Consider the following 17,311-nt stretch of genomic DNA (forward strand, 5'->3'; position numbering starts at 1 on the left):
CACACATTTTCATCCTCGCACTGGTAATCGCGATTGTAGCCGTCCACTTTAGGCCTCCACTCCAATCCCACAGGACCAGACCCGACAACATGAGCAGCAGTTTGATGTAGGTAATGCAGCGCACACATTTGACTCCCCTCACAAAGCGGCGCAGGCTTATGTTGATGAAATAAGTCTTTAGGTGCGCTAATCCTCTCTTCGGCAGCACATGGAAAATAATGGATTAGCAGCTCCGAACGCACTCCAACCGCCAAACACTTTAGGATATTAACCAGTCGTTCTGTGTCTCTGCCCAGTGTCACAAAGCAGAGAGGAGACAGGAGAGTGCACCGTGGAGCTTTGTGCTTTTATAGTTTTTTAATATATGTTTTTTGGATATTACTTTTAATAATCCTGACTGATCAAATATTAAAGGTCCCATATTACACGGAATTGACTCCTGTGAGCTTTAAGTCATGTTGTAATGTTGTTACCTCATCAAAAACAGACCTGGAGTTGCGTTGCGTTTTGTTTCGTTCACATATGTTTGAGTAATTGCTATCATGATTTTCTGGAGGAGGTGAGGACCACAAAAGCGTTTTCTGAAGGTTTTATACAAACACACACAGAGAGCTCTGGCTACTGCAACGACAGAGAGAGCGAGTCTCAGGAACGGACAGTTTTTATACACTGGTGCTGGACAACAGGTGTGAGGCTCGTGTCAAACAGAGTGATCAGTACATGGTCAAACAACAACTGTAGTCGTAAAGATGTACTGTGACAACTTAACTTTAGCAACAACAAATGGTTTGTTGGGGTCCACAAACATTCCTTAAAGGTTGTATGGAGGATTTTTTTTTGTTTCAAACTGTCAGTGAAAGATTAAAATACCATTACAGAGATGAAGCAGCTTTGTAATTATGATGACCAAAAAAAAAAAGAACAAAAATCTATCAACTGTGGACGTAGTGAGGCCAGATAAACATCAGCCAATAGAAAACGAGGCTCCCTCATTTTCTATTGGCTGTTAGGTTGTCAATCAAACTCCCTAGTATAACTGACTCGTCGGAGCGCGGGGATTACGTGGTTTACGCAGCGGTTCTTAGAGGCATTTTCGAACTGTCGCTTCCTCGCATTTCGCACAAAGTTTGTCGCGACGGCGGACGAGAATCCACGACCGGTTCGCCGCAAAAGAAAGTCCGTTTTTGAGGTCGCTGAAAGAAGAAGAGAAGAGGAAAAGGAGCAAAGCCAAACTGAGGTGATTCTTGGAGATCTCGTCCAGCGATGGCGCGACCGAAGCAGACGAAGGGTCTAAAAACTGACGTGTCGGTCGCTGAATTACTTCTAGACAGGAAACTTCAACAGTAATTCTGAATGCGCACAAGGACTGTCGCTGTATTTCTCTTCCCTTAAAAAAATCCTCTATACTTATTATACTTATTTAATGTCATTTTAGGAAATAACAGACTACTTCTTCTATTCCTTACATGAAGCTTGTTTGTCCTTCAACTAACATAAAAAAAACATGCCATCAGTAATCCTCAGTGTTGGGAGTAACGTGTTATAAAAGTAACAAATTACTGTAATCCATTGCTTTTTGCTGTAACGTAGTAATGTTACGGCATTACAGGGGAAAAAGTGGTAATATTTTACTCGGTGCAAATGTCAGTAATGCGTGTTACAATGCTTTTTTAACCTGGATTGAAGTGGTGGGTTTTTCGTTTTTCTTCATACAAATTCACTAAAATCGGCGCGATATCAGCGGCGGTGAAATGCTGGAGGTGCACCCACGTAGACCGTGACCACGAGCGAAAGGACCGGTGCAAAACTCCACGCTCCATGGAGCTAAACGCAGCTGACGCCCGGTCGCGCTAGGGGTTCTCTCAGGGGCGGTGCTAGATTCCAAGTTCTAGTCCAAGATCAGTCCTGGTTTGGTCCTGGTTTAGTCTTGGTTTAGACCTGGTTTAGTTCTGGTTTAGTCCTGGTTCAGTTCTGGTTTAGTCCTGGTTTAGTCTTGGTTCAGTCCTCCTGGTTCAGTCCTGTTTGAATCCTGGTTCGGTCCATATACGAAGCAAAAGTTCAGCATCTTTGCAGTTATTTTGGTGAGAGTAACTCAAAAGTGCTGCAATAGTCGTGTAATGTTTTACATTTTAAATGCAGTAATATTGTAGTGTAACAAATTACTTTTAAATGACAGTAACAAGTAATAACTAGCACATTACAATCTTAAAGTTACTTGTCCAACAGTGGTAATCCTGCATTATTAGTGCGTCTACATCTCTGTTCCACCTTGTGATGTCATGTAGTGGTAGTGTTCAAGTTAACAAATAACATTTATCTTTTGTTCAGTAGAGATTAACAATTCCAGGTCTGAAATGATCCCAATGATTCTAGTGAAGTTGTATTGTATTTAAAAACACATTGGAGCACTTCCTGTATCACCACATGACATTCCAAAGTGGAACAGAGTGTTTGAGAGAAGAACTTCAATTATGCATCTGTTTGTGTTTTAAACATGTGTGAATGAAACAAAACACAACTCCAGGTCGGTTTTTGAGGAGGTAACAACATTCTAACATGACTTAAAGCTCACAGGAGTTAATTTCGTGTAATATGGGACCTTTAATGTTTGATCAGTCAGGATTATTAAAATGAGTTGGGTACCTTGGGTTTTTAACTGAGCCCTGATGAAGATCAGTTTGGTCAAAACATGTTGGCTTTGGCCATCTAAATAAAGCTTTTTTAACTATATTTTTCCTCTTGTGATTTTCACTTCATGACATCACAGAGTGGAACAGAGCTTTTTGAGCTTTGGAGATGTAAACAGCCTAAAACTACAGGATTACTCAAACATACTGTATGTGTATGGATAGAGCCCAGATGAGATCGCTAAATTACTGAAACATGCAAACATCTAAAACCTCAGCAGGCATGTTTTTGATGTGGAAACAACTTTATAACCCGTTTGAAGCCCTGTTTGGTTTTGTTTTATTGCTTGAATTCAGAATCAAGAATCTGTTTTGTAAGGCGGCGATTTCCAATTCTAATATATTCTTAAATATTTAGTTATTAGTTGCTTAGAAAGTGTGCTGTGAGTTTTTGCACCTTGTCATCTCTGAGTCAACAGCAGCCACAGACTGGACGGACATTTGGTCATTATGTAAATCCGCTTTGTAATCGTTTACAAAGGCAGTGGCAAAAAGTCACAAGAGGTCACAAGCAAGTGTACGCTTTGTGCCAGTCCCAAACCTAAACAAATCAACACACATCACAGACTGTAGATATATAGATGGACATGGCTAAACTGAGACCTGCTGCGTTCCAAATAGGAGGTGATCATGAGGATGCTTCTGGCTCCAGCGAAAAATTGGTGGCCCTTTCTCTGTAACTGCTGCAGTGAGTGAATGTTTGTATCAACCTGCTCTACATGATTCTGGAGTATTTATTTCGCTATAAATTCCTATGGACCCGGCTAGCCTTGTGAGCTTCATTTGACTGGAGCTGAACGCTGTGAATGACACCACACTAGAGCTGCTTGATTATGGAAAAAATCATTATCATGATTATTTTGGTCAATATTGAAATCACGATTATGTTTTTAGTTACACGATGCATTTATTCAGCATTTCTCTCTCTCCAAAAAAAAATGTTTTTGATAATTTATGCAAAACTTTCATACTGAAAATAAATATAGGCTACTGTGTACCTAAAAGCAGTTTTGCGATGTATAAAATATAAAATGAATAAAATATACTTTGAACATGAAATAAGGCATAAGGCATAGAAACACGTAATTGTATCCAAAATAAACTACATATCCAGCTGTTCTACAATTTCTATATTTAAAAATAAAATAAAATACCATATTTTCCGGGCTATAGGGCACACTCTTAAGCCTCCAACCCCATCAAAAAACAACTGCTCGCGCCGCAATCCAGAGCGCCCTATACACGAATCCACTCGGTGTCCCAGCACGACTTCAGTAAACTACAAAGCCGCACCACCCGCAGCGCACGCAAACACACACGGAGCAGACAGCGACCGCACAGCGAAAAACACCCGCAGACACGCTCATCATTCCACGCCGACGGGGAACGGAACGGAGGAACGAACCGAAAAAGCGAGTGCAATGTGTCACTTCTAGACACAACTGAACAACTGAGTCACTGCGAACACGCCGACAATCCAGCGGCCCCAGACAGCACCCTCCCTACACGCCACAACTGAACAAAGCCCAGAGTCACCGTGAACGAACAAACAAAGTCCCACTGACCCATCCAACTGTTGTCCGGTGCGGTTTATTTGTGAAAAAAGTTTGAAAATAGACCATTTAATGACAGTGCGCCTTATAATCCAGAGCGCCTAATAACCCGGAAAATACAGTATTTACTATATAATATGCATAGGGTTTTATGTCCTGCATTCACATGTGCACAGCTGAACCGAGCCATGGCCAATGATGAGCTCACATGGTGTTGTTTGTTTACATGTCGCACAGCGGAGCTCACACTTTAGCGGAGAAAGTAAGACCAGTGGCAGAAATATTTATTAAATAGTGAGGCAAATAAATCCTCCTGTGATACGCGCTCCTTCGTGAGTTTACCACCACGTGAATCCTCGCAAAACTACGGTCATTCGCGCACCTTTCCTCACTTTCACCGGCATGTAAATCATTTCAACTCAATTATGAGTTTGGAGATCGTTTGACACACAAATCGCAATCAAAATTCGATTAATTGCACAGCTTTATTAGTCCACTTCTTTATACAGCCTACGGTCAACTTTAAATTTGACTTGAGTCTTCCGTTATTGCAATAATGTGATTTGGTTGAATATCTTACAGTGTAAAAGTCGTACAGCAGCCCACAACATCTCATGCAAACCTCCTCAGTCTCAGCTCCGTCCCGTCTGCAGACTGGTGAGCACCCACGGGAGACATGGGGGATTAGCTGGTTCGCGTCAGGTGATGTTGGACAGCGGCACTGGGACTCTAGATTAGTGGGAGTACAGGGACCAGGCGGAGGTCAGGGCGGGGTAACCATCTGTTTTGGGAGGCGCCTGTGATGCGTCTGCCCTGGGACGCCCTGGGAGAAGACGGGCTCCTCCAGGACACGAGCGGGACAGACTAATGGAGATATAGTGTTACATGTGAACGCTCATTAGAGGACAGGGAGGGGAGGCACTACAGGGACTTCTGTACACTATGGTATGACAAGGGGACATTCCTCTGCTCTGCCTCTGTGCTGGTGTCTGGGTGGTTGTTTCACTGCTCACAGTAAGAATACATGCTTTTCTATGTATTTTATGGGCCATAAAAGCACCTGTGATTGAATAAATGTGAGATAGAGCAGTTTAATGCTGTACTGCGCATACAGGTAAAAGATAACATCTTTTGGATCACAGTACCTGGTGCAGCAAGATGGATTCTTGTGATATTTGTGAGTTTACGAATGGCTGAGAATCTGTTTTGACCAACTTCATGAGTGATTCAGACCAATCACAGGGCAGCATTTTGATGGAGCCAAAGGTGAACAGCACAAAACAAACCAAAACAAAGCCTTTTTTGTGCATTTGTTAACACGAAATTACTTTTCACTCAACTGGTTTTCAAAATGGTTAGATTTTTTTTTTCTTCTTGATGTCCTGATCATTTTCATCCAGAGCCACTTTCATCCAGATTGATAATGTGTAGATCTCCATTCAGAGAGCTGCACATATCAATGTGGCATGAGCCAGGTTATGATCTCAGAAAAGTTCCACAGTGCACCTTTAAGGTAAAGTTAAAATGTTTTTAGACCCCAGAGCAGAGCAGTGACAGTTCTGAGTGCACCACTTTGTCTTGTGGAGCACACACAGTGAGTTTGTGTTGTCAGGACAGAAGCGTCTCTAACGACATAATGGCGTCTTGTAGCAGTGTTTGTGTGGACAGCCATTTGCTGTAGCTCTCAGTGAAATGGAAAAGGCCTTGTAGAAGAAAAACCTGTTCACGTGGACCCTGTGATTTCCCCGAGCACAGTGACTGACTGAAAGCAAATTCAAATTGCAATCTGAATGGTCACTATTGGTAAGTTACAAATAATAAAATGGCAATGAAATCTGATTTTCTAATGTCCTCTGCCAGACTAAATAGCCGTACTGTTGGATCTTTTAAAACCTGCAAACCCTAATTTTTAGACCTTGAAAAACATGTGCTGAAAACTCTGTGTGACTCTTGTATTGGTTATACTGCAGTTTATATTTCAGTCTCAACTATCAAACATGTCTGAATTATTCTAATATTAATTGATAAGTGGACATTAACAGTAGAAGGAGCAGAACCTGCAAGTTTTGAGGCCAAATGTCATATCAGCTGAACCATTGCCATTCACAACTATGAGTGAATGATTGAATATTAAGTTTCCAAGGTGCACTATGTAACTTTTCTGCTGGTCTGGGATGTTCCACAGTATGGCATTAAACTGATCAACATTGTATTTTTTCAGTGACAACTCTTTTTATTGGTCCAAAATATTTAGAAAAAAAACATGCATTCTTGCTGTGCACACCTGTTATTTTAGTGACGTCACCTGCTTGAATCCATCGATATGTTACAAGCAGAAGGCAGACCCTCCTCCAAGTGTTTGTACTCAAACTCCTGGCTGTAATCAGGGCAGTTTTGTGTGATGTCACCAACTACTAGAAATTGCAGAGGCCACTGAAGGCAGCACAAGCTTACCTAGTCTGCACCAAAGTGACCAAAATATAATTAACAGTAGATAAGATAAATGGGGGTTCAAGTTGGGGTTATTTACCAGAGTTGATATGGTTGAAGTTAATTCAACTTCCCTTAGTGTTAATTTGGCACCTCCCACACTCCACTTCAATATCCTGCGAGAGAAGACCAGTTTGCACCAGTTTTGTACATAATTTCATCTTAAATTAACTAAAATAACATGTAAAAAATAATATATCTCTGTGTGTTGTTTATCTAAATCAGGATAACCCTACAAAGTGTAATCCATTTACTCTCAAAACGTTAATATACAGTAACTCTTGATTTCGGGGTTAAACAGGAACTTTGGTCCAGTGTTCTTTTAATTAACATTTCCAACAATGTTAAATTAACTTCAGAACAGATTGGACCCATATAAACCCTGAGAAAATGGTAAAATTGATTCTGTGAGAGTCAATTTTAAAACTCCACTTTTTGTTGTGTAGCAAAAAAGTTCATTAGTTTAAATCCTACTTTTTTTTATGGAATCTAGGCTCTACTTTAAGGTCCTAGATTGCACAAAATTGACTCTTGTGAGCTTTAGGTCATGCTATGATGCTGTTACGTCTTCAAAAACAAACCTGGAGTTGTGTTTTGTTTCATTCACACAAATCGTCTGTACATCTCCAAAGTTCTACCTTGTGATGTCATGACGTGGTAATTTTCAAGTTAACAGCTCCTTTTACCTTTTAGTTCAGTAGAGATGGGCAATTCCGGGGCTGAAATTATCTAAATCATTCTAGAGAAGGTGTATGGAGTTTAAAAACACAGTGCTATACTCCCTGTATTACCACATGACATCACAAGGTGGAACAGAGTGTTTACAGTTTGAGAAGAACTCGGCCTAAATCTGCAGGGTTTGTGTGTTTAAATGTGTGTGAATGAAGCAAAACACAACTCCAGGTCTGTTTGTGATGAAGAAACAACATTATAACAGACCAGAAAACAGAAAACAGTGTAACATGGGCCCTTTTTTAAAATCTAATTCCAATACATATTTCATTTAGCCTGGGAACCAAATATGCAAATGCTACAAACTGTCCCTTTCTGATTTTTTTATTAGACCTCTTGTTTTCCCTCCAGGCACATTCCTCCCAAAAATCCTTCCTCAAATGCTCGCTCTCCAGTTTACATATTGAAACTCCGCTGAAAATATCGCGCCCCAGAAAAACTGACATTTACAGAGCGTCATTAAACATGCCGCGCACACTGGTTTGGGAGATTACACAAATACTCGGTACATACCACAAAAGGTTAGCATCGCCAGTGTGGAGTCCTCTCAAGAAATGAAAACCTGACAAGAAATAAAGGCCATGTTTGCTAAAATCTTCAAATTGAATTATTAAAATATGAAAAACTCTGGGAGGACATTACACTAAGTTACAAATACCAAATGTATAACTGTAGTGTTTTCTTTGAATTTGGCAGCAGTTACAAGTGGCTCTCCCACAAATCTTCAACTACTTTTTTGTAAATCTTCAACTACTTTTTTGTGAAAGGGAAACAAACTATAACTTAAGAGGCGTTTTGAATTTTAAATTGCCTCGTGCTCGAACGACAAGAAAAAGTTTTTGTGTCTCTGTTTGTGGGGTGAAATTATGGAACAACTTGAAAATAGAATTAAAACTTTGTTCGAATATACATGTATTCAAAAAGGCAATTAAAAAATTAATTATTTCAAAATACTGTGCGGAAGAAATGAGTGCTTAGGGTATATGTGTGCATGTATATGTATGTGTATGTATATGGGTGTATATATGTATATATATATAGGTATGCATGGGTATGTGATGTGTATGTAGGTATGTATATATTATATCTGTGTATATGATGTGTACTATATCTGTGTACATAATATACATATATTTGTTGTTGTCTGTTAGATTGTAATGCAATGGAGGTACTGTGCAATTATTGCTTATAATGTACAGGAAATGAGAAGTCTATTTGTTCTTCGTTAATTTGGGATTGTAGAAAAAAGGGGTGGGGTTAAATAAGTATTTACTTTCTCCCACTCCTTTTCGGACACATTAAAATTCTGCGTAACATTTATTATTATTATTATTATAGAATAGAAATAGTTACTTTTTGTGTTATATCTATGTATTTACGTTTTTGTCTTTTTTTTATCATTTAGTTTTTTGTTTTTGTTTTTTAATTTATGTTCTATGTATTACTGTCCGAAATAAATAAACATAATAATAATTCTGTCTACATTTAATTCTAAAATCTTATTGTCATAGAACCAGGAGGTGTGCCGTTAGCATGCTAGTTGATGGTATACCTTTTTGACGATCGCAAATGATTTAAAGGGCACATCTATGTTATAATGTTGTGTCCCCCTTTTGTTTCATTCACACAAATTTAGGTGTGAATATTTCGGCTGAGTTCTCTGAAACGGAAAACACTCTGTTCCAACTTGTGATGTCATGTGGTAATACAGGAAGTGCTCCACTGCGTTTTTAAACTCCACGAAACACCAAAATCAGTTTTTACAAAATCTACTGATTAACTGTGTAAATGGGTCTAAAATGGAAATGTATACATATCTCTGGCCTTATTTTGGCATTTTAGTGCATATTTGTTAAAAATCTGTCTTTTGGGTCAAAAACTGAGTCTGTAATGGCCTCTTTAGGATCAACTATGACCAGTAAATATGCTATTAGATTATTTTTTCAGACCAAGAGTTTGTTGTCTCACCTGATAGTTTCGACTGCTCACTAGTGGTCTTCCTCAGAGTGGTCACGTGATGTTTCTGTGACATGTCCAGTCAGCTGATTTAAACAGATTTTGGTGCTGTCTTCCTACCGGAGGAGGCAGGATGACTTTTTCAGGACTGTATCCTAGATGTGTGAGAGTAAAAAAGCCCCCTCGTCCCGGTTTATAGAAACTGTCAGATGTGAAAACAAACTTAGTCTTAAATATTAGTTTGAGTATAGGGACTAATACATTAAAAAAATTATAATTAAAAAAAAAAAAAAAAAAAAAAAAAAAAGGAAGAGAGACAAAAGGAACTTCAATTATAAATTGGCCGCAGTGTATCAATGTTCGGGAGCCTAGCGGTGTGTTTGTGTTGCACTATCACATTTATATTGTTTTGACTTTGTGTTGGTGTGGGCGGTTGGGGGGAAATGGGGGGGCTTTTTTGTATTTGTTGTGGTGTTGTGGTTGTTGCTTTATGTTTTTGTTTTTATGTTGAATATTGCAATTGTTAAACGTTGATCTTTGTTTTGTTTTTTTGAATGTTATGTTCTGCTGTCTTTAATAAAAAAAAAAAAAAGTAAAAAAAAAAAAAAAAAAAAACTAACTTAGTCTGAAAAAAACAACCTAATAACATAAATTATAGGAAGACAAAATAGACTTGATTTTTTTGGTAGGACTAACAAGCGCCAATGATGCTGGCTTATTATGTGACGAGCGCAGCCACTGGCGTCTACAGGAGGTACTTGAGGAGCCCCTCTCAGACCCACCCTGACCTGGCACCGCTGGGCACCGCGATGTCCCGCCATGTCTGGGGAAAAAAGGGAAACGGCGTGATCCGAACACAAATATCCACTCTGTTTCAAAGTCTGGAGCGCACTGGTCTGTGCCATATTGGATTGTTGTGGCTGTCAATCATCACTCCAGAGCCCACCCTACACCTACTCCCCCTAACCCGCCGGGCACCACTTACTCTGGACGGTTTTTCAGATTTTGCTTAGAGTAAAACTTCAGGAGGGTGTTTAATGACTCTTTCACTAGAATAATTTGGATGATTTAGAGATAAAATCGGTAATTATAGTAATAATTGTTATAACCTGGTTACAGTAGAAGCAAAATCGTTGTAGCAATAGAGCGTATTTATGGTAAAATAGCAAACATAATTGTAGTTGTAGTAGAAGTAGCCGAGTAGAATACATTTTTTATGTATTAAAATATTGAATAACATTGCATAATCAAAATAGCTCATGAATAACACATGGACACATCAGTCATATTGGTTAATACTGGGTACATTTACGTGTCTAATAACACATTTTGATACTGAAGAATTGACTCAATACACAAAACTGATTTTGAGCATTAAATTGTACTTTATTTTATATTACCGTGTGGTCTTATATCTGTGTCATAATGTTGAAAGACAAAGGACAACTCATATCTACTGTAAATCATGTTCTGTTTCATTTCCATCTTTCATTTTTATCGATATTTTTACATAATTTTCCTGCACAGTTGTACACAGTCAGAGAAATCAGATTACTCACATCACATTTGACTAATCTGATAACTCCACAAATCAGATAATGATCATATTTTTGGAATGCGAGAGAGAAAACATAGCCCACGATGAACACTTACTCTTACTACAGATACCAGAGATTGCAGTATTTGTTGTAACCGTGGGTCTGTCCTTGAGTGTCACTTTTAAAATCCATATTTGGTTCAAGGGAAAAGGAAGAATGTCAGGTTATTTCACAATTTCACAAACATTTCATTTAACGCGTTTGGAACATCATCTTTTCATCGATGTGGTGATCGGAGTACATCCAAGGCCTGGACAATTTCACATGTTTTAGACGACACTGTGAGAAAGTCTTTGGAAGTTTGTCTTTTTAAATGGCACAGAGAGCAGCTTTAAACAATTGTAGTCGTCTTGCAGGTTGTAATGGTCCAACGCAATATGTTATGTTAATCAAACAATATTCTTTTTCGCCTATTCACGACTCTGTAATAATAAAAAAAAATATATTACGAAGCAATTTAAGTTCTAGTTAAGTTTGTATTGCAATTTACGTTTAATTACCTTTTTATGATACTCTGTAATTTTATATTGCTTTTAATCATTCACTCTGTCCGACTCAAGGATATATAAAATGACAATGAAAATGCAAATGACAAAAATAAATAATCAAATAAATAAATAAATAAGATAACTCAAACTGTGTATTTTAAATGGACTGAACTATCCCACGAGCCAGGACGCTACAAATAGGAAGTGAACATGGGCAGGATTCAGCTCCATCGACTCATGGATCTATATTAAGAACTAGATAATACACTTCCCCTCTATGGAGTAAGAAAGCTTTCAGAAATATCTGTGTGCATAGGATAGAAATCTGTGCATATTTGGCTGTACTTGAGCATAAAATAAATATTCGTAAACTCTTGATTGAGTCCAGTTGTACAAAAAATGTGTTGTGTGTATTTTATCCGTCAGAATACGAATTGAAAAAGTTATGACGACATGAATTAAAACCACGAAATGAAAATTTATGATAAAGTTTTTTTTCAGTATGAATACGAATTCACAAATGCAACTTTACTGTCAAAAATATGTCATCACTTCACAGGTATTATTTATTGAGCAGAAGAAACATTGATTGGGATGCTGGACATTTGCACTGCATACGGACTGATCCCAGGACTAAACCAGGACTAAAGCAGGAGGACTAAACCAGGACTAAACCAGGACTAAACCAGGACTAAAGCAGGAGGACTAAACCAGGACTAAAGCAGGAGGACTAAACCAGGACTAAACCAGGACTAAAGCAGGACTAAACCAGGACTAAACCAGGACTAAACCAGGACTAAAGCAGGACTAAACCAGGACTAAAGCAGGAGGACTAAACCAGGACTAAACCAGGACTAAAGCAGGAATAAGCCAGGACTAAAGCAGGAGGATAAAGCAGGACTAAGCAGGACTAAAGCAGGAGGACTAAAGCAGGAGGACTAAAGCAGGAGGACTAAACCAGGAGGACTAAAGCAGGAGGACTAAAGCAGGAGGACTAAAGCAGGACTAAACCAGGACTAAACCAGGACTAAAGCAGGAGGACTAAACCAGGACTAAACCAGGACTAAACCAGGACTAAAGCAGGACTAAACCAGGACTAAAGGCAGGACTAAACCAGGACTAAAGCAGGACTAAACCAGGACTAAAGCAGGACTAAACCAGGACTAAACCAGGACTAAAGCAGGACTAAACCAGGACTAAAGCAGGAGGACTAAACCAGGACTAAAGCAGGAGGACTAAACCAGAAGGACTAAACCAGAAGGACTAAACCAGAAGGACTAAACCAGGAGGTCTAAACCAGGAGTGAAAAAGGAGGACTAAAGCAGGACTAAAGGAGGACTAAAGGAGGACTAAAGGAGGACTAAAGGAGGACTAAAGGAGGACTAAAGCAGGACTAAAGCAGGACTAAAGCAGGACTGAAATTTTCATTTTGTGATTGTAATTCTTGATGTCGTAACTTCTCAGTTCATATTCTGAATCTGGACTCATTCGAGAGTTTACGAATATTTATTTTATGCTCAACTGCAGCCAAATATGCACGGATTTCCCAAATATGCACAGATTTATATCCTATGCACATGAATATTTCTGAAAGCTTTCTTACTCCAGACCCCTCTCTTCCTGTTGCTCCATAGCTTCTGCAGCTCCCAGGAGTTTGGGCCCAAAAAAATCCTGTTGGTAGCGTTACAACCGGTTTGACTGACAGACTCATGTTCAATACTGTATATTGACTTTTCTCTTTCACGTTTTGTTTCCCAGAACCCCCTGTGCCCATCGCGCCCCCTCAGCTCACTGCGGTGGGGGCCACGTACCTCTGGATCCAGCTCAACGCCAACTCCATCAACGGAGACGGGCCCATCATCGACCGCGAGGTGGAGTACAGGACCGTGTCGGGGACCATGTACGACCTCCAGCCCGTGGACAAGACCACCCACAAGATCGGACACCTGGACCCCGACACGGAGTACGAGATCAGCGTGCTCCTCACCCGGCCGCTGGAGGGAGGCACGGGGGCTCCGGGGCCGCCTCTGAGGGCCCGGACCAAGTGTGCAGGTCAGGAGACACGGCATGCATGGGGAAAGGGCTGGGGACGGGTGTTAACGATTACACATCTTTAGCAATACACGTCCTGTCACAGTAATACAGTCTGATGATATACTTGTACAGAGATATACTGCGATAGTATTGAAACTACTGACACAATAACAGTAAAACAGGATTATCCCAGTGAGGAGCACCAAAGCCAGAACATCTCGGTGAGGTCCAGCTTTTTTCCTGAGGCTGTCAGACTTTTGAACGGTGCACACTGACTTTCTGCTTAGGCTGTCTTTCTATCTTGTTCTGCTTGTACTTCTCTGTTGGAGCTGCTAAATGCTCTTGATGTACTTTTTAATATTGCTTATTTATTATCGTTTTTATCTCTCTTAATCACTGGGTCTCGAGGAACACATTTCGAGTCTGTCATGTGTTTCTCCCGCATGCTTGAATGACAAATGAAGAACCTTGAACCTTGGTCCGTGTTTAAACAGACTGTAGGCATGAGCTGCGGAGGTTACTTACGTCTTTACAGCTCTTTCTCCGCCTCCAAAGCTCAAAACGCTCTGTTCCACCAGGTAGTTTTGAAGTTGACAGCTAACTTTTACCATTTGTTCAGTAGAGATTGGCAATTCCAGGTCTGAAATTATCCAAATGACTCTAGTGAAGGTGTATAGAGTTTAATGTTTTCTGTTTAAGAGAAGAGCTCAGACTAAATGTGTAGGATTTGCGTGTGGGTGTGAATGAAACAAATCCATGTATGCTTGTGATGAGGAAGCAACATTATAACAGAAAATTGAGTAATATGGGCCATTTAAGGTACCAATACATTATCACACCCCCACAAAAAGAACTATTCATTTATGTAACAATTTGTGGCATGGCGATACCTCTGATTTCTTTTTTAAATGTATTTTTATTAATGTGTATTAAGGACATCACAATCGCATTAGACAAGCCAGACGCATTGCTTTGAGTGTTTTAGCACAAGTGATAGTTTTCATCACCTGTCCGTGTAAAAAAAATAATCTACATGCATAAAATCAGACAAGACACATAAGTTACATAGAGATAAAATCTATACAGTACATTTTCAGTGGATGCATTTTTGATTGGAAACAGACAATAATTTAATCATTCAAATTAGTTGTTATTGGTTTCCTAGATTAGTTGGCCTTTTTTTTTTTTCCTTTTTTTTTTAAATTAAACACAGAATAGGAAACACATTAACTAAACTTGCTTTCACTTTCCTGTCTGGAAAAAGAGTGTTTTGGTGCATTACAGACTCACAAGTTAAACTCACGTATTACAACAAGTAGATCTGAGTTGCTGTTAACGCCCACATAAACAATATAAAAACTGGTTAAATTTAGGGCTGGGAATCATTAAGAAGTTGGCGATCCGATACATATCTCAATACATAGGCCACGATACGATACGATACATATCATTCGAGATGGTTCAGTAAAAATTAAATGCTAAATCATGGCTGTGATACTAAAAGTGTTTGGTAAACCACGTCTTGTGCAAAGTGAATATAAAACACAAACGTTTTAATCATCAAAACATCAAAATGTTTTCTTCCTCTAAACAAGCAGCAAAACTGTAAACAAGTAAATATACTAAAAAATACTTTTGGCGATATATCGATACAGCAACCCCTGATATCATCACATTAAATGATACGATATATAGATAGTTCAGTATTTTTGCACATCCCTAGTTAAATCCAACAATATTCTGTAACCTGTAAAGTTACATACTGTAGATTTGTTAAAAGTGTACATTTCTTTTAGCCAGGCTGGCGCTACCTAGTGCCTCTGCTCAATTTCATTTCTCTCCAGTGACTAGGTCAGGAATCAGAATACACTAGACAGTTTGCAAAAGCCCCGGAAGTGCGAGTCCGGGCACCAGCCAATCAGCGAAGAGCCATACATTCTGTGTTGGCAACGATTCCTGAGATCAAGGATTTAAAGCCGGAACAAAATGTTTGGTGAATTTTATCAAGGGGAAAGATGTTATTGTCCTTCTTCCTACGGGATTTGGGAAAAGCTTAATATATCAGTTTGCCCCGTTAGTGGTGCATTACATACGTCACGACCAAATAGCAGCGATTGGTTAAATTAAAAAGGTACCTGCCTACCGTCAAGCGAACGAATCCTAATGTTGCAAGGTCAGACGGTTTCCACAAAGTGAAAGTACATTTCTTCAGCCTTTGATTTACCATTAGCCTTACAAGTTCATTCAAATTGATCCAAATATACTATATGTCCAACCTCAAGCATGTTTTCCTTACATCTCAAATCCGTGTTACCGCGTCAACAGTAACATTTTTCAGTACCGCTCTCTTTCAACCAAAGTCTTTCACAAAAACACACACTTATGTCCGCTGTCGTCTGTTCAGCACTTTTTTTTTTTTACCGCTCGATGATTGCTTTCAGGCTTGTTTTATTCAAGTTTGCCCCATTTCTAAATTACTTACCAACTTGCAAACAAAACACCTATTTGAAAATCCACTCTTTTTACCAGTCCAGTACAAAAGCGACCATCAGGACTCCCATTGTTGTCGTAGCCTGTATTGTAACGCACTGTAAAAAGCTGCGGTTCCAAATTGCCATACATCACTGCCAGTATTCTCCAATAATTATTTTTCTTTTGTGGAGCGGCGTTGACTGCTCGCATTGTTTCGCATCTATGGATCTTCATTAGGACTTCCAGGCTACGCGGACACGCAGAATTGCATTGTGGGTAATGGATTCTGCTCTGAACACCTGGAACAATTAGAGGTGACGCGAGAAGTTTTTAAACGTTTTTTAAAAGTCGCGAGGCAAACGGCGGCACCTGCAGAAAACGCAAGTGTTTTGAAGTAGCGCGTATGTAGAACAGCTGTGTGCGAGAAAAGACTCTGGCCACAACTTTAAAGGTGCACTGTGTAACTTTTCTGGCAGAGGATTTGACTTTGACTCCATCCCCAGGCCAGTTTACAGGTCAGATCTGTGGAGAAGTGGACCTGCTCACAATAACAATTCACGTTTTTTGAGAAATAAAAACACCTGTAATTGAATAAATATAAGCTCGATCTGCTTAATACCATACGGTGGAACATTCCAGGCAAAACATTAACAGTACCATGGATACCCTCCACCAGAAAAGTTACACAGTGCACCTTTTAACAACATTTTCCCGTAGTTTAAGGCTATGTTTATATGATGATGGTCTGAACAGAAGACGCAAAAGTGGAGTCACGTCTTCACTTTTAATTCCGCATTTAGATGAGCGTTTTCAGGAACAAATCTGTGTGCATACGGTGACACAATAGTGTGTGGAATTTGATTAAGTATGCATACGGCGAGGTTATCATCAGAAAGCTCACTAGTCAGAAGGCCCTGTAGTGAGAAGGCCCACTAGTCAGAAAATCATCACCTCTTCTGTTGGTTTGTCAGCAGCATATCTCTGGAACAATTGAATGTATATTTGATGAAAGCAACAGAGAATAATCCCTGGATGTCAGGGAAGAATTAGTAAACTTTTGGATGTATACCAATTAAAAATGGCTGCAACATCAAAATTTTTATAGATATTGACAGGAAAACACATAATCATGCATAACAGCATTAGCTAAGGCCAGCATTACTTAATTTGTTGGTTTACAAACCCACCAATGCTATATTAAAAGAAAAAGATTTAAAATAAAATTGAAATGAAGGTTGTAGAGTTCAAATTACTGAACATTTTGCAAGTTGTTGCCTGAATATCAAACAATTATTAACCCT

General features: G+C 39.3%; 1 protein-coding gene across 1 annotated transcript in view; it reads left to right on the forward strand.

Moving 5' to 3' along the window:
* Window positions 1–17,311, forward strand: part of LOC110153462 (protein tyrosine phosphatase receptor type M) — a 583,698-nt gene that overhangs the window by 215,249 nt on the left and 351,138 nt on the right. The window contains exons 6-7 of the mRNA XM_055151363.1: window positions 13,139–13,196; window positions 13,263–13,556. Coding sequence (XP_055007338.1) covers window positions 13,139–13,196; window positions 13,263–13,556 — 352 coding nt within the window. The remainder of the gene's footprint in view (window positions 1–13,138; window positions 13,197–13,262; window positions 13,557–17,311) is intronic.

The sequence above is a fragment of the Boleophthalmus pectinirostris genome, unplaced genomic scaffold (genome assembly GCF_026225935.1).
Source record: "Boleophthalmus pectinirostris isolate CB_2022bp ecotype Guang Dong unplaced genomic scaffold, ASM2622593v1 HiC_scaffold_16, whole genome shotgun sequence".
In the NCBI taxonomy this organism is placed as follows: Eukaryota; Metazoa; Chordata; class Actinopteri; order Gobiiformes; family Gobiidae; genus Boleophthalmus; species Boleophthalmus pectinirostris.